The sequence below is a fragment of the Leptosomus discolor genome, chromosome 8 (genome assembly GCF_034619465.1).
Source record: "Leptosomus discolor isolate bLepDis1 chromosome 8, bLepDis1.hap2, whole genome shotgun sequence".
NCBI classification, from domain to species: domain Eukaryota; kingdom Metazoa; phylum Chordata; class Aves; order Leptosomiformes; family Leptosomidae; genus Leptosomus; species Leptosomus discolor.
In genome coordinates this window covers 35619867-35644494 of record NC_141398.1, presented here as the reverse complement: position 1 = coordinate 35644494, position 24628 = coordinate 35619867, and the positions used below count along the sequence as shown (strand labels likewise).

Here is a 24628-nt window from a genome sequence, read left to right as displayed (position 1 = left end):
CAGTTACTTGTGTACTTGTCTCTACATATTGCAGCAGGCAAGATTAACCTATTTTCTGTGCTTGTAGGAGAGGCAAAGACAGCTAGAGAGCATGGGAATTTCCCTTGAGTCTTCAGGTATCAAGGTTGGGGATGACAAGTGTTACCTGGTGAACCTGAATGCAGACCCTGCACTCAATGAGCTTTTGGTTTACTATTTAAAGGTAAGAATGTGAACAGGTTTTTGGACAGAATGAAAGGACACTTGTTTGTTCTTTTGAATTGCTGTCTCAACTTGTTATTCAGAATGTGTTTAGATTTTTAAGACTAGTTGCAGCAAGATAGGATAGACTGCCTACTGTTTAGGCTTTTGTTCTCCCTTTGCAGTTCAGCTTCGTTGTTTTCCTAATTGATCTCCTGATTGCCAACAGTGGGAGAAGTGCTCAATGTGTGCCAGTGTTGAGATAAAATCTTGCTTTCCAGACAGGATGTGGAATTGTCTTTTGGGCTGAATTTGAAGTGAGAGCCTCCTGTTAGGTGCTTCTTTTTATTAGTGAACTGGGGATTGCTTTAAATATTCAGTGAGTCAATCATAAAGAGATGATGTTTAGTAGTGAGCAGTAAGAGTAAACATACTCTTCAATGACAGAAAAGCTCAAGAGAAAGGAGAGGGGGAAAAAGTGCTGTTAAAAATGTACAGAAATGTTTTTTCCTAGTGCCACTAGCTTCCATACCATTCTGTTTAGCATAGCCTCATGTCAGAGTGAAATAATGTCAAATACAAACCTGATAAGTTTGTAAGGAAATGCAAGCTGCTTGTCAGTAAGATAGGAAAGACTATCCTGTCTATTTTTGTAGTTACTTTTCTGCTTTAGTGGTTGAGATAGGGCTGCTGTATTTGAGCAGTAGCAAAGCACAACTTCTCTAGTAACAGCAAAGTATTTCAGCAGAATTGACACTATAACTTGAAATTATGCAGAGTTGCTATATAGCTGTCTTCTGAAAAGCAGCCAACTCCGCATCTCATTTACTGTCCATGTTGTTCTGTTACATGTGCCTATATGACATGTCTGGTTTTCTTCGCTATTTGCATTTATTGCTTGTATACAAGCCTAGTCTGCAAATATTTTTAAATCAGACATTGTGTGTCAGCTGCTTTATTTTGCTTTATCTGAAACTGTATGAAGATAAAGTGCAGAGCAGAAGAACAGTTTTGTGTGTGACCTTCGCAGTCGTCAAATCTGCTGTGGCACCATTTCTGCTGTACAGAAGTGCTTAGCAAAGGAGAGCATGTTGATTGTGCAGTCTCAGTGCCTTAGCTAATATTTTCTTAGTCATACAAACAGCGATAGTTTGCTTGTCTCTTAGTAACAGCTTATTTTCTAGGATCACACAAGAGTTGGTGCAGATACATCTCAGGATATACAGCTGTTCGGTATAGGAATCCAACCAGAACACTGTGAGATTGATATTGCTTTAGATGGAGAAGTTACACTTACACCAAAAGAAAATGCAAGGTAAGGAAGATCAGCAGCACTTCCCACTGAAGTGTTTGCTTTTCTTCTACAAGAAGATAACTTGCATGCATCTTTATTTTACATTGTCAGGAGTATCTTATGCTCTGATCAATGAGTAGCTTCAATATAGATGACTTAAGCAGGTTCTTAGAAGTGAAATTCAGAGATAAAACTGAGATTTCCCCATGTGTGCACCCACCCACCCGCCCACTCTGCAGCATTACAGACTATCAGTGGTTTGGCTCAGAATAAAGTATCACAAGAAGGTATTTGGTAGGAATGAGGGACCATTTCGCATCTGTGTCTTGAGTGGTAACAGGATCATTGAGATGCTGCTGGCTATCCTGACCCCTGCGATGGGGTAGTAGACTGTGTCTTGATGGGGGAGGATAAATCATGAGTAGTTCCCATTGTAAAGCTCCAGTATTTTGTGAGAGCAAGGTGTTTTGAAGATCTGAAGATCTTTAAATTCTTTTCTACATCTTTAATTACTGTTGCGTCTAGTAAATACACAGTGCAAAGTCACGTTTCTCCTTTTGTTTCTACTTCCACATTGTAATTGTTTTTCCTTTTGGGGGCACTCTGTCTTCTTGGGTGGAATTATAAATGTCCTTGTCACTTTATCTCCAATGGCCTGTGATAAGTAATACCTTTGTCCTAGTTAATAGTCATGCTGCTTATCTGAAATCTGAATATCTAAATAATGTATAGATTAGTACTAGAACGAGAAGCAAAAGTTTGAGACACCTTTTAAAAAAAAATCTGATCTCTTTCATTCTGCCTTCAGTAAGATACCTCTGAGCATTTGCATTTTTCTTCTGCAGCCTACAGTACAAAATTTCAAACAGATGACTCAGACTTGTGGTGATTGAGTCACGGTGCTGGAAATCAGTCATTTTGACTGGCAAGACCAAAGGCACATGTTAGTGGAAGAACCATATTTTGTTTTACTCATTTCTGATCTACAATCCTTAAGTAGCTATTCTTAAGATACTAGTGTCAACAGAAATTTAGTTACTAGAATTTCATTTAAAAAAAATAAATAAAAATCTGGTTTTAAATCAAACACACGTTTGTGTTGACTTACTTAAGACAGCCAGCTGAATTTAAAACACTGTATCTGAAAAGGCTTTTTTCATTTTACTTAAGTTTTTTTTTTTCCCTTTCAAATAAAATGTTCTGCTTTAACTTGCATATGCGAAAGTTCAACAGCTTCATTTTTCCCATTTGATTGAAACTTAAATACAAAGAAACCTAAATGCAAATCTAGTAGTATACCAGATGTTCATAAAAATAGACGCTTCTTGATAATAGAGACTCCATTTGTTGAAAGAATGAAACTTGGATCTAAGGGTCATTTCTTACACTTGAATGCCAAGTATGTCAACAGTATGTTTTACAAGTCTGTGTTGACTAACTTGTATCTTGAGAGCTTTATCGGTAGGATTTTCATGCATCCGAGTTTACAGACTATTTATAAGAAACAGGCAGTGGCTCACTTTGAGAAATGGGCATTTAAAGAAAACTGCAAATAAAGCAACCTTGTCTGTGTGTTTACTGAAGAGTTGTACCAGCCAAAGCTAGAGGGGAATCACAGAATCCCCAGAGCCTTCTCTTCTCCAGGCTGAACAACCCCAATTCTCTCAGCCTGTCCTCACAGGGGAGGTGCTCCAGCCCCCGATCATGGACCCACTCAAGCAGGTCCATGTCTTTCTTGTGATGGGGGCCACAGAGCTGGATGCAGCACTGCAGGTGAGGTCTCACCAGAGCAGAGTAGTGGGGGAGAATCACCTCCCTTGACCTTCTGGCCACGCTGCTTGTGATGCAGCCCAGGATGCGATTGGCTTTCTGGGCTGTGAGTGCACATTGCTGAGTCATGGTCAGTATTTTACCCACCAGCACCCCCAAGTCCTTCTCCGCAGGGCTGCTCTTGATCCGCTCATCACCCAGCTTGTGTCTGTGCTAGGAAAGGTGCTTTGTGCTTAATTCTGACGGTAGGAATCAGACCAGTACCTTTCGGTTCATTCTTGCACAAACCTTGAGGTTCTCATTAATCATGTGGTACAAATCATTGTCTGTAGATGGGAGAAAAAGTAGATCTGTTTGACCTTTTAATTTTAGGATTTCAGTGAAATTGTTTTTTCTTTCAGATCCTGTGTAAATGGTGCACTGGTATGTTCTACCACTCAGTTATGGCATGGAGATAGAATATTATGGGGAAACAACCACTTTTTTAGGTAATAGTTGATATTTACATTCCAGCCTCTCTACGTTCAGCCTATCTTTTCTTTTTTCTTTCACTGTTCTGCATAAAGTTTTTGGAAACTGAAGTTCAATTTTTACACAGAATCAATTTACCAAAGAGGAAACGACGTGATTTGCTAAAAGACCTTGAGAAGGAAACTTTGTTAGGAGAGCATGATCTGGATGCAGCTAGTGAAGCTTCTTCAGAACCAGACTACAACTACGAGTTTGCACAAATGGAGGTTATTATGAAGACACTGAATAGTAATGGTAAGGCAGCTGCCAGATAAAAAATGGTTTTTTGGATTTTCTAACAAATGCAGCATGGAACTTAATTTCTGGGTAAAACAAGTGGTACACTTGCTCTGGGGGCCTTTGGAGTGTTTTCAAGAAGAGGCATTTTACAGAAACAATCTTAGGCATATGTATATACACACACACACATATATATACACATATCAAATTATTTATATATGTGTGTGTATTTATAAAAAATCAAATTATTTTTATATATACACACGCAGACAGACGCGTGAGTAGTTGGTTTGTGTCCTCGTACGTTTTATCTGTACATTTGCTGTCCTTTGTAGAGCAGCTGAGTTGTAATCATATGCCTGTCAAATCATCACTGAAGTCCTACTAACCTCTTGCTTTTGCAAGTTACTGCAGGCAAAAGGGTGCTCCAGATATGGCTCAGTTAGTGTCATCCTTTCTTTTGTGTCAAATATTACTGACACCATTTTAACCTCAGTAGAAGAACACTGAAATGATGCAAACACTGAAACTGAACAAAAGGCAAATGTCAGCTAGTGTGGTTTTTAACACTTGATCACTCTTCAATATTTTATTTAATCTTTGTAAAAACCTATTGTGATGCCTTTTTTGGACAGTATAATAAAATACAGTATATGTAAAATACAGTATATGTAAAATAATGGTATGGTATATTTAAAACAGTATGGTGTTTTCGTGATTTCCAGAAGGCAAGTCATAGTTTATGTGATCTAATACAGTATGAAGAAACGCTGAAAAACTTGGTGAACTACTGAATGCTTTGTACGGGGTTTTTAATACACAAAACTTGAGAGGCAGATACCTTTGGGTTTGGTCGCTGACCAAGACAACACAATAGATGGCATTTCATTGCTTTCTTCATATCTTTGCAGTATTTCCACTGTTTGCTGTGGTTTACTTGTTGAAATACAGTATTTACTTTTTTCTTCATCTCCTCTTTAACTTCTTCTGGTTTGCCATTGAGTACAGCATGATGGTTTTCTTGATGCTTGATGTTCCAGCAATAGTTGGAAGGCATTTTAATGGGATTGCTTGTGTGAATGAGTTACAGGGTCTGGCCATTTAAATTGGTGGGAAGTTACTGTTTGATAACAGAAATATTCTCATTATGGTTCACTCATGCCAGGGGACGAATTTCAGATGAATCTACCATCCTGGTGGTGTTCAGCATTGTCATCCCTCATGAAGATTCTGGTGCCTGTTTTAAGGCCTCAAACCATCCTGTATCTGTGCCAAAACTGGAACAAAGGTTTTGAACTTGATTGGCTCATGCATGAGGCTGCTGGAGAAATTCGAAAACATTAATTGATGCTTAATCTGCTTGTCACTAACTGGGGATTTGACTAAACGGTAGCAGTCTAAAATGAGGCAGTGTTCTTTGAACGGGGTGTGACATTTTTTTGTTTTCATATGTTTTTGTCTAGCAGGTTGAAATGATTCTTCACAATATTTCAAGTGTCTTTACATTTTAGTTCAGTAGGCTTTTTTTGATTGTGGTCCAGGCCAGTTTTTGTCTTGGTTGTTTTCTGTGTCTTTGCTCCAGAACAGTCCTGAGCTTTCTGTCTCATTAGAGCTCTTTCCTCCCTAGTGCACAGCAAATGTTAGCAGTTGGACATGGCGCACAGTTTTGGAGGCCTCGTAACCCAATTATTCTGCTTCTTGTCTCTTCTGCTCCCTCCCACATAGGGTCGCTTAACTAAGTTGGAGTAGTAAGTGGTAATAAAACAAGTGACTGTGAGGATCATAGGCTGGTCTTTTGATTCGAAGCTAGATAGCGCTTCCAGGTTCTGTTCTTCTCAATGGTGTAGCTAAATTACGTTTTTTCTGACAAGCTTCTCGTTTGGGTGAGAAGTGAAGCAGCTTTGTTACAATACCACTTATTTATTCTTCCTTAAAATGAAAAATAAATGTGGGTAAGGAAGAAGAAATAACTAAGTAACTGAAGACGGTTAATTCTATTATCCATGTTCTCTGGAGAAGCCTAGGGGGGCAATAAAGAGGTATTTATAAAGTCTGATTAGATAACTGTATTGGTATGTATTGATACAGCCCAAAGCAAGCAAGAGGTTTGGGTTTTCCTTTGTTTTGGATTCCCCCGCAAATCTCAGATCTATCTGAGAACAGTAACACTCTTTAAATAAAGACCCTAGCTTCTCCAGGGCATGAACACATTTGTTTTTATGGCATGTAACCAGTACAACAGTGTCACGTATGGCATCTGGCTCCAAAGAAGCTCCGAGGAAAAATGTGTAACTTTGAAAACAGCTGTAAAGAAAACATCTAGATTCTTTCCTGCCTTCAGGATGTTAACTTTCTTCGTGGATTTCTGTCAGATCAGCTTTGCACTGCTAATTTGTGATGCTGGTCAAACACAGAGTGCAGCAGAGGAGTTTATTTTATTCTTGTATACTGTGCAGTGGTTAAGTAAACAGTGTGATTAGGTTACCAGCTTCTCATTTAAGCAAACAAAACTGTTACAGCTCAGGGTGGGTATTTTGATGACGCTTAGCAAAGCTGCCTGTGTCATAACCTTCTTGTAGCTTGCTTAGAAAAACTCACTTACATGAAATCTTAAGGAATTTATTCAGCATTGTTGTTACTGGATTAAGAGATTCCAGATGTGAATTAAGTGGCATTGCAGCAAGGTAGTAGATGCTGTTTGTCCTGTGGAGAAAGTACATTCTTCTGGTTCAGTGTTAATATTCTAACGCTTTGCAGAGGATTAACTGCGTACGAATTGTCTTTTCAGGGCCATTATCTTGTCACATAAATATGTAATGGTTTGGGACTTGGGACTTCTAATACTGCATGGAATTTGCTGTGTGTTTGGCAGACCTTGGGTAGATCTTCTCTAATCTATTTGATGTTGCGTGAGGAATCCAAAGTTGTGGAACATGGTGTTTAAATTTAACTTAAACACTATTGTAGTTCTTTTGAATTGTAAAAAAACTTGGCTGTTTATTTTTTCATCTTCTAACAAGAAGGTTTATAATTCACACCGTATTTTGCTTTTTCACTGTGAAGGGCTTGGGGTTTTCTGTGTAAACTGTGTCAAAAGTTAAACTGAAGACTTTTCTAAAAGTGCAAATTTACCTTTTTATTTCAGTACAAGCACAATCCACCTTTTCTTTTTTCCCCCCAAACAGTAGTGAATTTTGTTGAAATTGGGAAGATCATGATGATGCAGATCAACATTAATAACTTGGTTTGTAGTCTAGAATGTTAGAACTTGGGTCAGTCAATTGTTTTTGTTGCACTGTTTAAAAGCTAAAAATACCTAACTGTCTCTGAGAATGTCGTGTGCTAAAAAGTAGTGTTTCTAGTTATTTTAAGACACTCTAATGCATCACTGTTTTGCTATTTCATTGCTATTTATAGTGACTGATTTTTAACTTTGTGCTTTATAATTACCATTGTGGTGGTATTTTTGATGCCTTTGTGTGAAGCCAGTGACTTCTTACATGGGTAAGGCTGGGGCCACAGTAGCAACTTGCAGAAGTGGGTTTTTTTCTGCTAAAAAGAAAGATGTGCTTTACATCAATCCTAATCTTTCAAAAAAGGATACTGAGAGGCAAATGCAAACCCACTGTAACAACAGAACCCTGAAGATCCTTCTGGCATTTATAATAGGAAGGATTTGTGTGATGAAGTGACTTGCCTCAATGGCCACATATGTTAAAATCACAGATGGCGAGTTAGTTTATCTTGAGCAAAATTTGGCTCGGTAGTTTTAGTACTAAGTTGTTACAGGTTACTAAATACAGGAATGCTCATTGGTTTGTGAAGATCCAGGGGATGTGACTTTTGGGAGAGTGTATGCATGTGTTATGGTGACCAACATATGCTAGTAGTGATGAAAACCCCACAGAACGTTTCATGTGAGCCCTCTGTTGCATGTTGTACAGTAATCCAATTTTTGTTTCATGTAACGTTGTAGTATCGTGAAAACTTGTACAAAATCTTATGAGGAATGGGGTTTTGGTAGTGAAGGCAAGATGGTTCATAACTACGTCACACTGACTGTTTTTTGGGGTTCTTTTTTTGAGAAGCACACCTTTATTCCAAAGTGCAACAGTGTAATTAAATCTAGGTTAATTTTTCTCCCTCCTTTGTGACAGACTGGCATCCTTAAAAGTCACAGCAGCGCTTTTTTTTTTTTCATATTTGCAAATTGGAAGAAGTATCAGAAACAAATATTTTAAAGCTGAAGTTTTTTGCATTTGAAAATCCAGCATGTCCTGGAGCTGCAATGCTGCTTCCCCTAATAATCCCTCACTCCGACTATGGAACTCTTCCTCTTCTTTTGTACAGAGTCAGCAATCTGTTAGGTGATGTGCTGTCACTCAGATATTTATCTGGACTGGTCCTCTTGCAAACCACTTTTGCTGTATTTAAGCTTTCATACATACATACATATATATATTATATATGTATGTATGAAGCAGATATATACCCGTAGGCTATAGGAGGAGCTTATTCCATTGAATTGCTCTGTCAGAGGCACAGTCTGGCATTGGACCTAAACCCAGGAAGAGTCGGAGTAATGTTTTTTTAAATTGACTGCAATTTGGATTTAACCGTAGCTGATTGACACCAGCAGTTGTTTCAGGATAGAGTATCCAAATGGATATTTGTTCTGGGTTGATACTGAGGTGAAGTGTGATTTGTAAAGCTAAATGCAGAAGTCCCCTCCAGAACATACTTTGTCTGCTTCAGTGCTGTGAAATGCGTTGGTGCAACATGTTGCGTGACTCCTCAGACAGTTTGTTTATCTCAAGGTTTCATCTGTAGCTCTCAGTTTCATTCTCTGCCGAAACGGAGAAAGTAAATTGCTTTTTACTTCCTTAAGTAATTTCCTTCTCTGGTTAACATCGTCTTCCCTTGTATTTTGCTTTGTTTTCATCTTATTGATTTGTTCCCTCTTCCGTCTATTCTTTTTTTCTTGCTGGGATTCTGGAATGTATTGTGACTTCACGTGCTGAAATATGGAATAGACAAGGGTCTGAACCATTGCTCTAGCCTCTTTGCATGCAGTATTTTTTTTTCTTGTTTGAATTTATCCATTTAATGCAATATTTATTATTTTGGCTTTCGTTTTGGGAGGCAACAGTCATCTTGTGTTTGCAAAGGCTCTGGTATATGTTGATTGCTGTTACCAAATAAATAACGAGTGTTCTGTAATGCTGACGTGGCATTTTCTCACTTGTCTGGAATTTTTCTCTTTAGACCCAGTACAAAATGTGGTCCAGATCTTGGAGAAGCAGTACTTGGAAGAGAAGCGGAGTGCTCTTGAGGAGCAGCGGCTGATGTATGAACGTGAGTTAGAGCTGCTGCGGCAGCAGCTCTCTCCAGAAAGGCAGCATCAGCATGGCAGTGACAGACTCTCCTACACTGCTCAGACTGCACAGCAGAAAGTAAATCTCTGGACAGAAGAGAGGTGAGAATACTGGAGTTAAAAGGAAGGAATTGATAAGAACTACAAAGGGTGAACGTCTATCAGAAACTGATATTTTCTTGTGGTGTTGTCGTGCAGTACAAGATCTGCCTCCACCAAGGTGTTAGCATTTCATTTAGGACTAGGTTCTGATGTGTAACGTGCGGACAAGACCTTCCTGTTTGATTTAACACACAGATGAAATAAGATTTAGCCTTTATTGATCAGCATTCTAACTTTTTTCCTCCACTAGAAAAGTGCTTCTGAAATGTTTGGTTTAGCACTTACTGTTTGTTACCTCTGGAAAGAAAGAAAAGGAAGCGTAGAGGTAAATTAGTCAGCTAAGACTAAGGAGTCCACTAAGGAGCATTGTCTGTTGAGAGTATGCAATAAAAGCACAGTATTCTGCAATCTGAAAACCATTAAAGACACAAAAACTGGGAGTCCTTGTGTTGAACATATGTGTTTCTAAAAGTAAGCCCAGCTTTAGAAGAGACTTGCTGGTATTTGTAAACGGCAGAATAGTCAAATATAGTATGTTTGAGCTCTTTAGGAAGTAAAAGGCTTGCCTACAGGTGAACAGGCCTCTCTGCAAAGGAATGGCACAGCACCTGGATGCAGCCTTGGTGAAAGACTGGCATGAGATTTGCAGGGAGAGTTAAAAAAAGTGGACTGGGAAAAGATGAGCAGAGTTTAAGCAGTATGTGTGTGTTTCTGTCTCGACAATGAGAGAAGCTTTCTCTTGGTGTTGCTGGGGGGAGAAGGACGCCAGCTCCACAGAGAGAAGTTCTAGGGACAGCAACCGAGATGATTTACGTTTTCTGCATACAAATGAGTGTACTATCATTGGGTTAATTCAGCAGGAAGAATGACTTGGATGTATTAACAGGTTTCTTGTAAGTTGATTTTTAATCTGTTTTCTGTTAAAACAGAAGCTTTGTTATTCACTCAGAATTTCTTTCAAGACGTAGTGAGTTGTAGCACTCTTTCTTGTTTTGATTATTTCTGCTTTATTCTCTGCCATTTAAAAAAAAATTTAAAAATCCACATACAAGAGGAATGTAAACAAAGATAGCCAAGATTGTGTTGCAGCTTTCAAATTCAGAGTGTTGGAAACATAGTAGGACAGATCTTGGTTTAGTTTTTATGCAAGGTTTTGTTTTGTAATTTCTGCCCAGTTTGGCCTAAGAAAAAAAAAAACAACTAAACAAATGACCTGTTGACTAGACGGTTTTTCCATGGCAAGTATAGGGAGCAGTGGTGCTGTGTTTCAACTTAAATTAAAATAATAGTTTGCCCCTCAATGTGTTCTGCCAGCCTTCTCTTCTCAGTAGCTGTTAGACATTTCTTAGGAGGAGTTGTGCTTTGAACAAGCATTTTTGCCTCTGGATTTCATGGGTGAATGCTTGAGACCATAGAACTGTTGAACTATTTGAAGACTGTACTTTGCATTGTAAAAAAGAGGAGAACGAATGCTCTTTGTAGCAATCAGTAAGGAGTCTGATAATGTTTTAGTGACACTGCCATTGAATAAGCAGTTTTGTGGAAGAATTTACTTATCAGTTTCCTGTCCTCCATAAGATCCTCTGAGGTATACTTTCTGTTTATTTGTAGTTCTAGAAGAGGTTTGGGCTTCTGAAAAAAGTGCAAAAACAATTGGATCATCGTAAATAAGAAATCAGAAAAAAAATCTTTGAGGCATTGTAAAAGCAGATGTTGCGAGGGATTTTACCAGCCAACTGCCCAGAGGGCAAGAAATGCAGGAAAGAATGGGAAAACTGGATGTGAAGAGCATGCAAAAGAGCCAAGTGTCTGGATTGCACAGGATTTGATTAGTGCAGTTTTAGCTGTCACTGTTGCTATTGCAAATGAAGATGAGCTCTAGTGGATCAGCCAGCAGAATGAATTTGACAGGTATTGGATGTAGGCACGTGGCTGTATCTGTCCAATCAGCTGGAACACATTGCACAGTTTCTTTCAGCTTTACCTGACCGGGTGTTAAAACCTGTGGGCACAAAGTTAACCCCTTGCAACTTTGAACAAATTTAATTTGTTGGGGTGAGGCAGGGTGGTGGTGTGCTGGACCAGAGGTTTAGTTCAGCATATTCTGTGCATTAGGAATCCCAGAGATTTGCAGTGACACCTCATGAGTGTCAGATGTAAGTTTCCCTTGTTTTGCTTAAACAATTGTTTCAGGATTTCGTGTTTAGTGGGTATTTGCTTCAGTTAACATCCTAATGGAGCTTGTTACATGTTTGGTGTAGTAAGAATTAAGAAATCCTATCTGAAACATATTTTTTGTTTTGCTTAAGTTTCTGGAAGGATGCCGGCACAGCCCTATAAGGAAGAACACAATTGAAATGAGGACTACCCATAATAATTTGAGTTGCTCATGAGTCCTTTTTATAGTCTTAAACTATTTCTTTCTCAAGAATCTAGCGAAGAAAAGATTGCTGTAGGAGCCTCCCCAGGAAAGCTTGCCAGATGCTGGTTTTCCGAATCAAGGAAAGGACTGGCTGTAGCTGAAACCCATGGCTCTTGCATTTCCAGATCAAAGCTGCCTTGTGTTTCTCAGGCTAGGCAGGAGTCTCGTGGTGGTTGCAAGTGTAATGCAGTCTCAGTAGTAAGAACTATTTAGTGACTGATTCTTGACTCTGCCTTCATTTTCTGGGTGAATCAAAAATCACAGCTGTCTGTCACTCCCATGGTCTGAAATTGCTCATTTAATATTGATGGCCTTGGATAACAGAAGCAAGAGGGAAAGGAATTTCATATCTGCCAGGAGCAGATATGAAGGAAAAAAAATCCGCTGATAGTAGCAGCTATTTAAGATTCAGCAAACTCACCACTATTGCAAACTTAGTCCAGATAGAGGGGCAGAGACAAGGCTGTATGTTTTAGCGTGTTCAAGGCCCTAAAATTCAGGGCTGATTGCTAACACTGTTGGTCATTTACCACTTTGGTATGGTGTCAGGGAACCAGCAGAGTGCAATTTGAATTACCCAGGCTGTTGTTTGGGATATTTTGAAAGGAGATAGCCACTTAAGAAGAATTCTGTTGGGGACTAAAAGGCGTTTTAACAATTGGCTGTGGTTTGTACTGTAAAGACGTACGAAAGATCTAAGCTTCTCTGAGTAAAAGCAAATAGGCAAACTTTGCCTGTATTCACAGCAAGGCCCTTGAGTTTAGTTGTTCCACCTACACTTGTCCATAGCGTAACCTACTTTGTAGAAATAAGAAGCGTATGTGCACAACATGTACTGTATTTCAGTAGGACTTTGCATGGAAAAGCTAAAATTCATACAGTGAGTGCTGGTCACCGAGATATCTCAAAGTTTGATCATGAGTTTTATGAGGATGGCGAGACGCGGTGAGTGTTGTTGGGATTACAAAGAAGGGCAGAAAGGGGGACTTTGCATTTGCTCAAAGGATAGTCATCATACTTTTAAAAGGCAAACTAAAGATGAGAATCCCAGGTGAGAGCATATCTTAGTATCACCAGGTGGAGGTATAGTATGTGTCATAGCAGGTTTGCTCAGACAGGCCTTAGAAGCCATTTTGGAATTTGTCCAGAGACTGTTACGGCATGCGCAAGCTTTAACCTGTGCTCCTTCGCCTATTACTTAAAAGGTACTTTCGGTATATAAGACTTAAAGTTCTTATTTTTTTATTTTATTTTATTTTTTTTTAGTGTGCACACTTGAGATGGCTTAAGTATCTGGAGGGGGGGTCTGGGGGTCTTGTAGTACTGCAAAGTTGTGATGTAAAGCTGTGGCCTGCAGCGATTGCAGGTTCCAACATCACCATGTGAGGAAGAGCAGGTTTTATCAAGATGAAGTCTTGCATGTTGGGACTGGTAGTTTCTGTGGAACAGGACTCCAGATTAAAGACAGACAGCTGCAATTATTTAATTTCTTGAAAATTAGGAATGTCCCTAGGGTTTTTAACAAATTATGACTGTAACAGCTTCCATAGTACTGTGCCCTTTTATTTGGGCATTACTGTGCTAGACTTACCTCAGCAGTACTGTGTTGGTTTAATATGTGATCACTGCTTTTCCTCAATAAAATTGTCTGACACTGTTTCATGTTGGCTGGCATACAGCATTCTTCTTAAATTTGTTTCAGAAAAGTCTTTGTTAGCACCTCTGTTTGCAACTTTCCAATAATAGAAATAGGTTTCTGTGTATTTTTCATGTTACCTACTGCACCACAGGGATGAATTGTTTCGACAGAGCCTGGCTAAACTTCGAGAGCAGATCGTAAAGGCAAATACACTGGTGAGAGAAGCAAACTTCTTAGCAGAAGAAATGAGTAAGCTAACAGATTATCAAGTGACACTTCAGATCCCTGCTGAAAACCTCAGTGCCAACAAAAAGGTAATGATAACAGAGAATTCTGGAAAACGTGGGTTTAAGACTGATCTAAAATATGTAGACGTATGTAACATTCGTCTCACTTGAGGCCATAAAATGTTACTTCTGTTAGATTATGCATAGGCAAAATAGGGGTGCTACCTGACTGTATTATATTGAAAGTGAGTAATCAGAAGTCAGAATGGGAACATAACATGGAGTATGGCTCTTGCTGTTCTTTCAAGTGTATGATCACTGTATGCACATGCCGTTTGTGAACAGATATTTGTGTTCTGTCGCTGTAAAACCTGCATTTTAGTTACGTTAGCAAAAATCACTGGGTTTTGTTACAGGTGCTACCATTTTTTGGGACTTAAGGACTTTCTAGTTGTAGTGCTGCTGTAAATATAATGATAGCAATTAGGATAACATGTTTGACATAAGTGATTTGATTGTGTGTGTTAATGTTCCTGTGTGAATGGTAGTTGTCCGAGAAGGACAAAGAGGTCTGGATCCTCGGAGGTGTGTAGGGTATACTGTGTTTGAGGCAGAGACAGTATGGCTGGCATGCAGAGAGAAGCTGTATGTTCTGTATTTTACTCCTTTTTAGGAATGCAGTTTGAGTGAAATGTTAAACTACTTACATGCACCTTTCCTGCAGTGATTTTTTTTTTTTTTTCCCTCTGATTTAGAGGGGTGCAATAGTAAGTGAGCCTGCTATTCAAGTGAGAAGAAAAGGAAAAGGTACTCAAGTGTGGACTATTGAGAAACTAGAGAACAAATTGATTGACATGAGAGACCTCTATCAAGAGTGGAAGGAGAAAGTTCCTGAGGTATTGTATGTATTTTCTGAAGGGGATTGGAGATTGAGTGTGTTTTCTTCTGACTCTGTTTAGGATGTTGTACAGATCAAGCTCAATGACTTTATATATGAAAGGGTGCAGTATTGTAAGGTAAAAAAAAAACCCACAACAAAAAACAACGACAAGCAAGCAAAAACCAACCCCCAAAAACTATGAATAATACTAAATATTCAAAATACCCATGCATAATAAAACATGGCTATGTCCTACCGTCACGGCATTCTCAGATATAAGTGTGCTGAGGACAGATATAGTTATGCTGAGGTAGGAACTCATGATACCGCTAAGAGCATGTATTTACCTGGCATAATATAGGTACCATATAGATAAGCACCAGCTGTGAATGGAAGCAGCAAGCTGCATTAGAAATAAAATTATTAAAAGGCAGTTGTATCAACACTAGCTAGGATGCTGCTTAAAGTGCAGAACATGTTAGTGGGGTAGTGATCTTAAAATGTGAAATATTCTGTGATTTCATTCGTATATCCCCCAACCTTAAAGCAGCAAAGAAATCAATTGAAGATACTTAGCCTAGATCGATATCTCCATCAAAACTAAGTGTTGTTTCCTGAGAATTTAAGTAGTACATTAGCCTTGCAAATAAGTGTGGGAGTTGTCAAAAGCTCACTTGTTTAGTGGCAAGAGACAGGCATGAGATTTGGTGTTCCAGAAGACGTCCTCTAAGCATCCAGGTAGAAGTGCATAGGAAGTATATCTTGCTGTCTCGTGGCTGATAGGGAGCAAAAATTACTTGTATCAAGAATCATTCTCACAATTGTTTGAACAGCTGTTGTGCCTTTGTTACATGCTTTGGACGAGACAGTGGGAGTCTCTAAAATCATAACACAGGGGAGGTCAAGCACTTCATCTGTGCCCATTGAAGACAACGATGATTTTGCTGCTGACTTTAGTAAGAGTTGATAGCACATCCTTTGAATGTATTATGTCTGCCTGAGCCAGGATTGTCCTTGCCATGACCTACGTCGTCCATAATGCATGTGTTCTATGTGCTGCATAGAAACACGTAGGTCAAATGCATGTGTTGAAGATGGAGGAGAAGGGAAGGAGGTAACAAAGCCCACTGAGGAGTGCATATTGTGCTAGGAATCTGCATGAATTCTTTGTGGCTGTGTATTGCGGTAGTTGTGGGGAAAATGCTACAGATGAGATCTCAGCTCTGTGGGAGTCCTAAGAACACTTGGCTTCAGTGGGAGCCGTCCTCCACCTTCCCATTTGCTCTCAGAGTGGTGCCCAGCAGTCAGACCAGCTGCTCAGCTAGGAGATGATGTGTCCTGTTTGTCAAAAAGTACAAACAGAGCAGAAGTGAGGTGAAACTTCTTGAAATCAATGGCTGCCGTGCTTGCTCACGGTAAAATCTGCTTTGTCTTGAGGTCACTAAAAAAATGTAGGTCATCCTATTACTACATCCCACAGTAAAGAAACGACTGTATGATGTCCATCTCAAAGATTTCATTTCCGATAGGCGATACGCTTCTAGTCTGTTTCTACTTGTGCAATGGGAAGGAACAGAAAAGCTTGGGAGAGACTTAATTTTAGTGCCGTGACCTTAACCCATACGGTCATTTGACTTCATGTGCCCACGCCGACAGTCTCTGCTGTAACTTTTGTGATCTTTAAAGCAGATAAGGAAGCTGATGGGCAAGAGAGGCGACCCCTTTTACGAAGCGCAGGAGAACCACAACCTAATTGGGGTGGCCAACGTGTTCCTGGAGTGCCTCTTCTGCGAGGTGAAGCTGCAGTATGCCGTGCCCATCATCAGCCAGCAAGGGGAGGTGAGGCCTCTTGCTCTGCGCAGCGGGCTAGGGAGGCAGAGGGGCTTGTCACCTTGTCTGCCCATGAATGAGTGTTTTCCACGAGGCTGTGTACGTTTTCTCTTTAATTGGTTACAGTTAAAGTCGTAGGATAAAATTCCTGGTATCGATGTAGGTAATGGAGCGTAAACCCAGCGTGTTATATATGACAGTGCATGATGCCGTGTACCTTTTTGGTTGAGTGTGAATTAAAAAGTTTTGCATACAAGTACATTATTTTTTTTTCTTTCTCTTCTTTTTTGGCATTGTTGCTTTTCAGTTGGTGATTGAGAGCTGTTCAGTTCTGTTTCTGCACACCTAGACTTAGATATCTCCCATCTTCATGGCTGTAAGTCCCTTGCGCAGAGGTCCTCACTATTTGTCTTGCTTTAGGTTGCAGGACGATTGCACGTTGAAGTAATGCGAGTCACTGGGTCTGTCCCAGAACGTGTAGCGGAAGGAGATGACTCTTCTGAGAACTCCAGTGAGAGTGGGAGTCTGGAAGTCATGGATAGCAATGGAGAAATTATTCATCGAGCGAAGAAGCTCTCATGCAGGGTAAGTGAGAACGCCTGATGAAGTTAACAGTTTCAGGCCTTTGTAACTATGTAGTCAGTCAGCCATAAAGTACTAAGCTGCGCAGGTTAGTGCTTGCTTAAACTCCTCTAAAGAGGAGAGAGAGACTTCTCTTGTTCCAGTTCAGCGTAGGTCAACCTGTGGTTGCCAGTGGCTGAATTAATTCGCGTTAGTTTCTAGTATATGCAGGCCTACATCTTAAATACTGATGTTACGAGGGCTGTCCTTGGCAGATGCGAAGGGGAAGCAGTTTTTCTGTTTGTGGCAGTCTGTGGAGTACTTGTGTGGAAATGCTGCAGGTGTGATCTCAGCTCTCCGGGAGGTTGAGCAGCTCTAGGGTTTGTTTGATCATCTAATGTAGTATCTGCGGGTGGTGTCTGGATTTCATTTCTTCTGTGATTAAGTGCTTCATTATCCACTTGAGCTTATCAGCTTCCTCAAACAAAACATGTATGCGGTTCGGCTAGTTAGATGCATGTAACTGCTTTCCTTCATCTGCATTTCTGTATATGCAAAATACAGGTTTCCTAAACAGTGACATCCTTACAGAGCAGTTGCAGGTGTCCTTTAAAAACTTCTCATGGCTGTTGGTACTTTTTGGATTAAATACTCAGTTTCTTGAACAATTTACAGTTGAAGAAGAAACAATCATATTCATGACATCTGTTTTGTCTCCTCAGGTGAAAATCAAAGAAGCCACTGGACTGCCACCTAATCTCTCCAACTTTGTCTTTTGTCAATACACGTTTTGGGATCAATGTGAGTCAACGGTAGCGGCACCAGTGGTAGATCCAGATGTGCCTTCGCCTCAGAGCAAAGATGCTCATTTTACAGTGACTTTCTCTCACTGTAAGGTAACTATTTCTACTATGAAATTGTGTTAGCAGGAGGATGGTATATTTGAGATAAGCTATTTAGAATTTGAGCCTTGTTTTGTTGGGGGAAGAAGGAGGGAATCAAGTCATGTAAATAGTGACTTTTTACTGTACTTTAGAAGGCCATGATATTTCACTTCATCACTTCAAAACACAGCAAAATGAAAAAATCTTTTTATTAGTGGTCTGTTAAATTCTGGTGTCATATTTAATGAGTGGGGGGAAACTATAGTTTATATAATGACATCTTATTATATACTTGTTTGGTAAGCTCAGTAACTTAAAAAAAAATCATTGAAGCTGTGGCATTGTTTTACAGACATTTTCAAAGCACGAAATGCAGTATGCTGAAGCATACATAATAATGTTTCACCACTTTCTTGACCAGAGTTGAGCTTTGATCCAAACTGTGTGGTTTTACCATGCAGGTAGTTAGTTGTTCAGTGTGTCCTTATAAATGAGTTGAGGAGATAAAATTGTTTCGTTCAATTGGGTGTGGCTTGTTTTTCTCATTGCCAGGACTATGTGGTGAATGTCACAGAGGAGTTTTTGGAGTTCATTTCGGAAGGAGCTCTTGCTATTGAGGTGTGGGGTCACAGATGTACTGGCAATGGCAGCTCTGTTTGGGAAGTTGATTCTCTTCACGCTAAAACTAGGACACTGAGAGACAGGTACAAATGAATTACACATGAGCGCTTCTATCAGCTTTCCAAAGGCTTTCCGATATGTGCGGCGCACAAAATACACTTTGGTGAGGCAACCATTAGTTTTTGTGCGGATGTCTTTTTAGGTGGAACGAAGTAACCCGAAGAATAGAAATGTGGATTTCCATACAAGAATTGAATGAGATGGGAGAATATACTGCAGTTGAACTCCATCAGGCAAAAGATGTAAACACAGGGGGAATTTTCCAGCTTAGGCAGGTACGTGTCTTTTCCCTGTTGTCTTATTCAAGCTTAAATTGAGTCTTAATTTTATTCTTAGTTTGTCTCCCTTTTTTTCTTTCTGTCTTTCTGTCTCCCAATTACCTGTTCAGGGTCATTCTCGCAGAGTTCAGGTGACGGTGAAACCTGTGCAACATTCGGGAACATTGCCTCTCATGGTAGAAGCAATTCTTTCAGTGTCTATAGGTGGTGTGACTGCCAGATCAACCAAACTGCAAAGGGGCTTGGATAGCTACCAGGTAAGACAGTTAATTTTTCATGCATTGATTTGGTTTGGGTTTGCTGTTCTAGAGGTAGCCAACATAACTCCAAAAGGAACCTTAGCACACTGGTACATGGTACGCTATTTTGCAGTTTTACACGTGTTTGAGGTTAATACGTAAAATGTGAGCATATGATGTTAAATCTGCTTCTTTTTTTTTTGCTTATAACTCAGTGTATCACTGATAATGTACCAACTGTGGTATTTGAATATACCCAGGACAGCGGGAATACAGAAATTGTTTTTACCTTTGTGTAGAGGTGATTAATACTAGATTCCTAGTGCCATTAGTTTCCCTCCCTTACAGGGATGGTGACAGTTGAGGAGGGGAAAAGCAGGAAAAAAAAAAATTATTAGAGAAAATGTCTTACAGTGAGGTACTAATTACCTTTTCAAAAACAACTGAAATGTGGCTTGATCACAATCAAAAATAGCCATCACTGAATGTAAAAGGGCTATTTCATGTACCGGAAAAAGTCCTTGAGAAGTATAACTGACAAATTCACATTGGAAATAAAGCATGATTTTAACAGTGATAGCAAAGAGTGAGCAGTGGGCCACCCAGGGAAGGAAGGTGCCTTTCATCAGAAGGGTTACATTCAGAACCACAAGTAATTACAACCTTAAATACAGATGAAACTGTAAAACTTGAAGACTGGTGACCTGCTTGCTTGCTCAGTCCTTTTTCTGGCACTGTATTCTGTGGTTTTTTAATTTTTTTTTTAATAAATATATTCACAAATACTCAAATCATGGCTGAGCTGCTATAGTTTGCAACAACAAAAAAAATCTGTTCCTACCCGTTAATAAGATTTTGGTTATTTGAATGCTGTGACTTTAACATTTTACAAGTTTGTGGCAGAATGTTTCTGTTCATGTTTTGGGGGTATTTTTGTGAGTTTCTGTTGAGAGAAATGCATGTGTTTGTTGTGTTTTACAAAATTTATTTTCTCCTACCAGAAGGAGGAGGATGATGGTGGTGATATGGATAGTTACCAGGTATTGCTGCTGTTGCTGTCAATCCTGTGGCATGGGGCACAGCTAATGCTAATAGCCAGCAACTTTCAAATGAACAAGCATACTGGAGCAAGCAAAAGCGGCTTTGAAATACACGTGCTGTGCATTTAAGAGGCTACCTGGGCTGTAAAACACTGCTGTTTCAGTTTACCTGGTGACTTTATACTGTTGCAGTGTGCTCTCTTCTCTGGTACTCAGCAGTCAGCTCTCCTAACTGGCTACGTGAATTGCAATGTGAATAAAAGCTTAGAAACTTGAATTTAGAATGGAAACAGTTTCCAGCAAATATTGCAGGGAAAAGAACAACCACTTGCAGCTACAGGCAGACATCTTTCACAACCAAATTATACAGCATAGGATTTTTTGGGGTTTTTTGTTCGCTGAAGAAAACGTTATAACCTTTTAAGTTGTGTGCTTTTCTGAAATGCCTGTGGGAGAGAGAGGGGAGGATGCGAGTGGGAGGAATATGGAAGCTTCAGTGAAGCAATTTTTTTTTATCTACACAAAACCAAACCTTGAGCCTTTTTTTGTGTGATAAGTAGTCACAGTTTAGGCAGTATAACAGAAGACTCATTTAAAAGGCGATGAAGGGCAGAAAAGGAAATGCATAAAAATTTAAACTTCTATATGGAAGACTTCTGGTAGGCAGTCTTACAGAAGTAAAACCAGTTAGGTGAGAGTGCTGACATCCTTTAAGATAATGTGTTAGGTTTTACAGCAATCTCAAAAATATCAATTAAAGTACTAACTTCTTGCGGGCTGTTTATGCGCTTCTTGACATATCACAGAGAAGAACAAACCAGATTTTCTGTGATACCACAAAGCATGATTGCATGATGGGTTTTGTTTGCATGAGAAATCTTTTAATTGCACTGATAGTAGCTGCTAGCAGTGGAATTTTGTGCAGGTTTGAGGGCGTACTGACCTGTCTAATCTTTAGGAGAACTTAACTATCAACTGATGATACCTGTTTTTCCTATTCCATATGCTATTGAAAAGTCTGATTGCCACCTCTGTGAGTAATTAGCCTGTGGTATATAATTCTGTTTGGCAGTGGAGGCAGTCGCATTTTCTTTTCCTCCTGTTGGAATTTGAGACTTGAAAGCAATTAAGTTTCCATTCATGGGTGATGAGGTACTTAATCAATTTGCATGTAAATCGGGGAAAAACATTTTCTGCATCATGCAAGCTGTTTAATATCAATTCTGGTGAAATTATCACAAAATTCACTGCCCTTTCATCTCAACCACATAGCCTAATAACTTTCTATTATTTTTCCATGTCAGGAAGAAGATTTAAACTGTGTACGAGAAAGGTGGTCTGATGCACTGATAAAGCGCAGAGAATACTTAGATGAGCAGATTCAAAAGATCAGCAATAAACAAGGTTTGAAGCTTAAAGTCCCTGTCATGAGCACTTTATTCCCTGTACCACAGAAGATATATCTGATATATAATACTAATCTCTTTCACTGTAGAAAAATCTGAGGATGATCTAGAACGAGAAGCCCGGCTGGTCGAACAGTGGGTAGGGCTGACGGAAGAGAGGAATGCAGTGTTTGTTCCAGCACCAGGCAGTGGAATTCCTGGTGCCCCCGCAAACTGGTATGTTCAGAAAAACTATTGGAGTGGTTAGCTTTTTCTGCACGAACATTGCACACCACAAGGTAAAAATCTGAGGATGTTTTAGAGCTTTCTGTGTTTCCATGTAATACTACAACTTACACTCAGCTGGCAGAAGGCTAGAACGTCAGGTGCTGGTTTAATGTGAGAAAGGTTTGCTTAGTTAACGTACTACATAAAGTAGCTTTGAGGTGGATTTCAAGGTTTGAAAAACACTTTTTGAATTCAACGTAGTATTTTTCAATTTTAAAATTCTGAGAAAGTTATCCTGTAGTTTGACTCCTTTCAGAAAAGGAGCAGTTCGAAAATGAAAGGTAATTTCGTTGGTAAGGGGTGGGGAGGGAGGAAATTCTGATTTCAAAGGATGTGTTCTCTTCTTTTTCATTTGAATTTCTAATATATTTCTCTTTCAATTTCCTTTACATTTGTGTTTTAACTAAGATCATTGGGACTGACATGCAAAAACGAGGAATGTAACATGTTAGATTTGGGAAGGTGTGGAAGAGAATTGCAGCTCTAATCAAGTGTACACTGATGTCTCTGATAATACCTAATATCTCTTCTTCATTGGGTGAATGATGTAGTGATTCCTTGCCATTTTTCCCCTTATCCACTTGAAATGTGCTGTGGCCATGTAGCTAAAAGTGTATGTATTGATGTAAAGACTGTGCCTTACCAGTGGTTACATATCCAGTCGTTTGAAGGGTTGCTAACCATTATGTACGAGGTGACTACAACCAGTTTGCTTTATAAGAAACAGAACACGGTGTTTTAAACTGTCATTCTCACAACAACTGAAATGTGCTGTGTGGTGTGAATTAAGTTTTGGCAAAGCACTACCTTTGGCTGCGTGTGTAGATAAACAAAATATTGTCTGTGTAACATAGGCATTCAGCTTAGCCATCAAAACATTGCCAGCTTTAGTCATTGGTTGCACTTAGTGAATCTTGCAGGGAGATCTGTTTGCCCAAATTAGCTTAGGTATGAATTTGCCTTCCTTGTTGACAGCAGTTTGTTTTGTTTCAGGATTCCACCTGCAGGAATGGAAACACATATACCTGTCCTCTTCCTTGATTTGAATGGTATGTTGTAACAGCAGATTGAGAAACTTGAGGGGGCAGGGCAGGGAACAGACCAACTGGTTTGGATCAATAAATTGATAAAAGGAAGAATGAATCTGGAATGTCTAAGAAATCAAAGTATTGTAAGAGAGCAAGCTTAGTTTAAATGGAACAGCAGATAAGAAAATCCTGTAAATGTTTTGATGCACAAATCCACATGTCATTAAAGCACTGATGGAAAATCTCCCGACGCTTTCAGACCTCCTGCTGCTGAGGTATCTGTCGAGACTCAAACAGCTGGTTTAATGAAGAGTGTGTTAGGACAATAAAAAAATATTTTGTTAGAGAATCTGAATGTTCTTCCTTTGAAGGTATTTAGTTTTACATGCGAGAAGACTGTTGATATATGTTCTTAAGACATAGACACACGCTGTAAGCAACAAGAGACTAGAGTTAGCACCACATTTAAGGACCATTTAAGAATCAAGTTTGTGAGTGTAAACTTGGACATAAAGCAGAGGAGGATCCACAGGCCTTGTCACATCCAGCACTGCAGTGGGCTACTAGGCATGTTTATATAGGCAGCACATTAGTACTTGCTGTAGAAGCTGCTTTTGGGAATTGATATACACTCTTTCCTTCATCTGTGCTCACAGGGAATGTTTTTATTGTTTTTTTGTTATCAGCAGAGATTAGCAAACAGAAGATCAAATAAGGTATTTAAACACATTGATGGATCATTGCACAACTTTTTTGTTGTTTAGCTAAAATCCTAATCTAGAGCCAGAACTGCTATTCTCAATTTAAAGATTCCCTGATGCATCAGAAGTGGTTTAACTAAGAGATGAGCTGGTTAGGCTGACAAATAGACAAATCAGAAATTTTCTGGCTGGGTAAGTTAATGTAATGAACACCTAGGAACAGTTTTGAATTCCAGTTAGGTGATGTGAGAATGTGTTCAGGCTGAGTCTTAGCCTAGTTTTACTGCCCTTCTTTTGTATGCCGAAATTGTCTTCAAAATATTGCATAGTAATAAGATTAATTAGGATTAAATGTATTATGAAATATGGGTAGGACTTGATTATAACTTTGTGTTACAACTTTGCCTCTATATATTAATATCTTTTGGTATAAAACTATTTCATTCTTTGCACATTTGTTTCATTAGCTGATGACCTCAGTGCCAATGAACAACTTATAGGTCCCCATGCATCAGGAGTTAACTCAATACTACCAAAGGAGCATGGGAGTCCATTCTTTTATCTGCCGATCATAAAACACAGTGACGATGAGGTAAATTGTTAGCAAGCCTCCTTCTTGACAACTGCAGCTTGTGTTAACGCTTTCTTCTTATGTTTTATTCTCTAGGTGTATGTATTTAATCATTGTTATCTTTTTGTCTTAGAAGTACCGTCTCTAGTGCTGCCTTCATTTTCTGGCCTATTTATTTAGAATTTAAGAGGATATGACTTGTCAGCTCTTCGGCCTTAATTCAGAGGTGGCAGGTCTTAGCTCTTCTTGGCAAAAGAATAATTCAGCTGCCTGACTCAAAATCCCTTTTTTCTTTCCTCACTATTTCAATATTTCTCTTGCAGGCTCTTGATTCTTCAGAGAAAACTACTTCAGTTATTGTGCACACTAGGCAAAGCTTAATATTTAAATAAAACTTTTTCCTTAGTAGTACACAGTTACTTTTTTTTTAAATACAAAGTTTGGGAATTGGTGGAAATTAATTGTTCTGAATTAATTTTGGAATGTCTTAACTAATTTCTTCCA

The 24628-nt window shown here is 39.2% G+C and overlaps 1 protein-coding gene across 2 annotated transcripts in view; it reads left to right on the top strand.

The window, feature by feature from the left end:
- KIF13A (kinesin family member 13A) overlaps positions 1 to 24628 on the top strand; it is a 111834-nt gene that overhangs the window by 70476 nt on the left and 16730 nt on the right. For both annotated transcript variants that reach the window (XM_086469523.1, XM_086469522.1), the window contains exons 13-30: positions 68 to 202; positions 1365 to 1495; positions 3646 to 3732; positions 3843 to 4009; positions 9260 to 9470; positions 13683 to 13845; positions 14514 to 14654; positions 16328 to 16477; positions 16889 to 17053; positions 17752 to 17925; positions 18466 to 18617; positions 18737 to 18869; positions 18983 to 19129; positions 20113 to 20151; positions 21456 to 21555; positions 21647 to 21773; positions 22818 to 22873; positions 24021 to 24145. In XM_086469523.1, the coding sequence (XP_086325649.1) occupies positions 68 to 202; positions 1365 to 1495; positions 3646 to 3732; positions 3843 to 4009; positions 9260 to 9470; positions 13683 to 13845; positions 14514 to 14654; positions 16328 to 16477; positions 16889 to 17053; positions 17752 to 17925; positions 18466 to 18617; positions 18737 to 18869; positions 18983 to 19129; positions 20113 to 20151; positions 21456 to 21555; positions 21647 to 21773; positions 22818 to 22873; positions 24021 to 24145 (2403 nt within the window). The remainder of the gene's footprint in view (positions 1 to 67; positions 203 to 1364; positions 1496 to 3645; positions 3733 to 3842; positions 4010 to 9259; positions 9471 to 13682; positions 13846 to 14513; positions 14655 to 16327; positions 16478 to 16888; positions 17054 to 17751; positions 17926 to 18465; positions 18618 to 18736; positions 18870 to 18982; positions 19130 to 20112; positions 20152 to 21455; positions 21556 to 21646; positions 21774 to 22817; positions 22874 to 24020; positions 24146 to 24628) is intronic.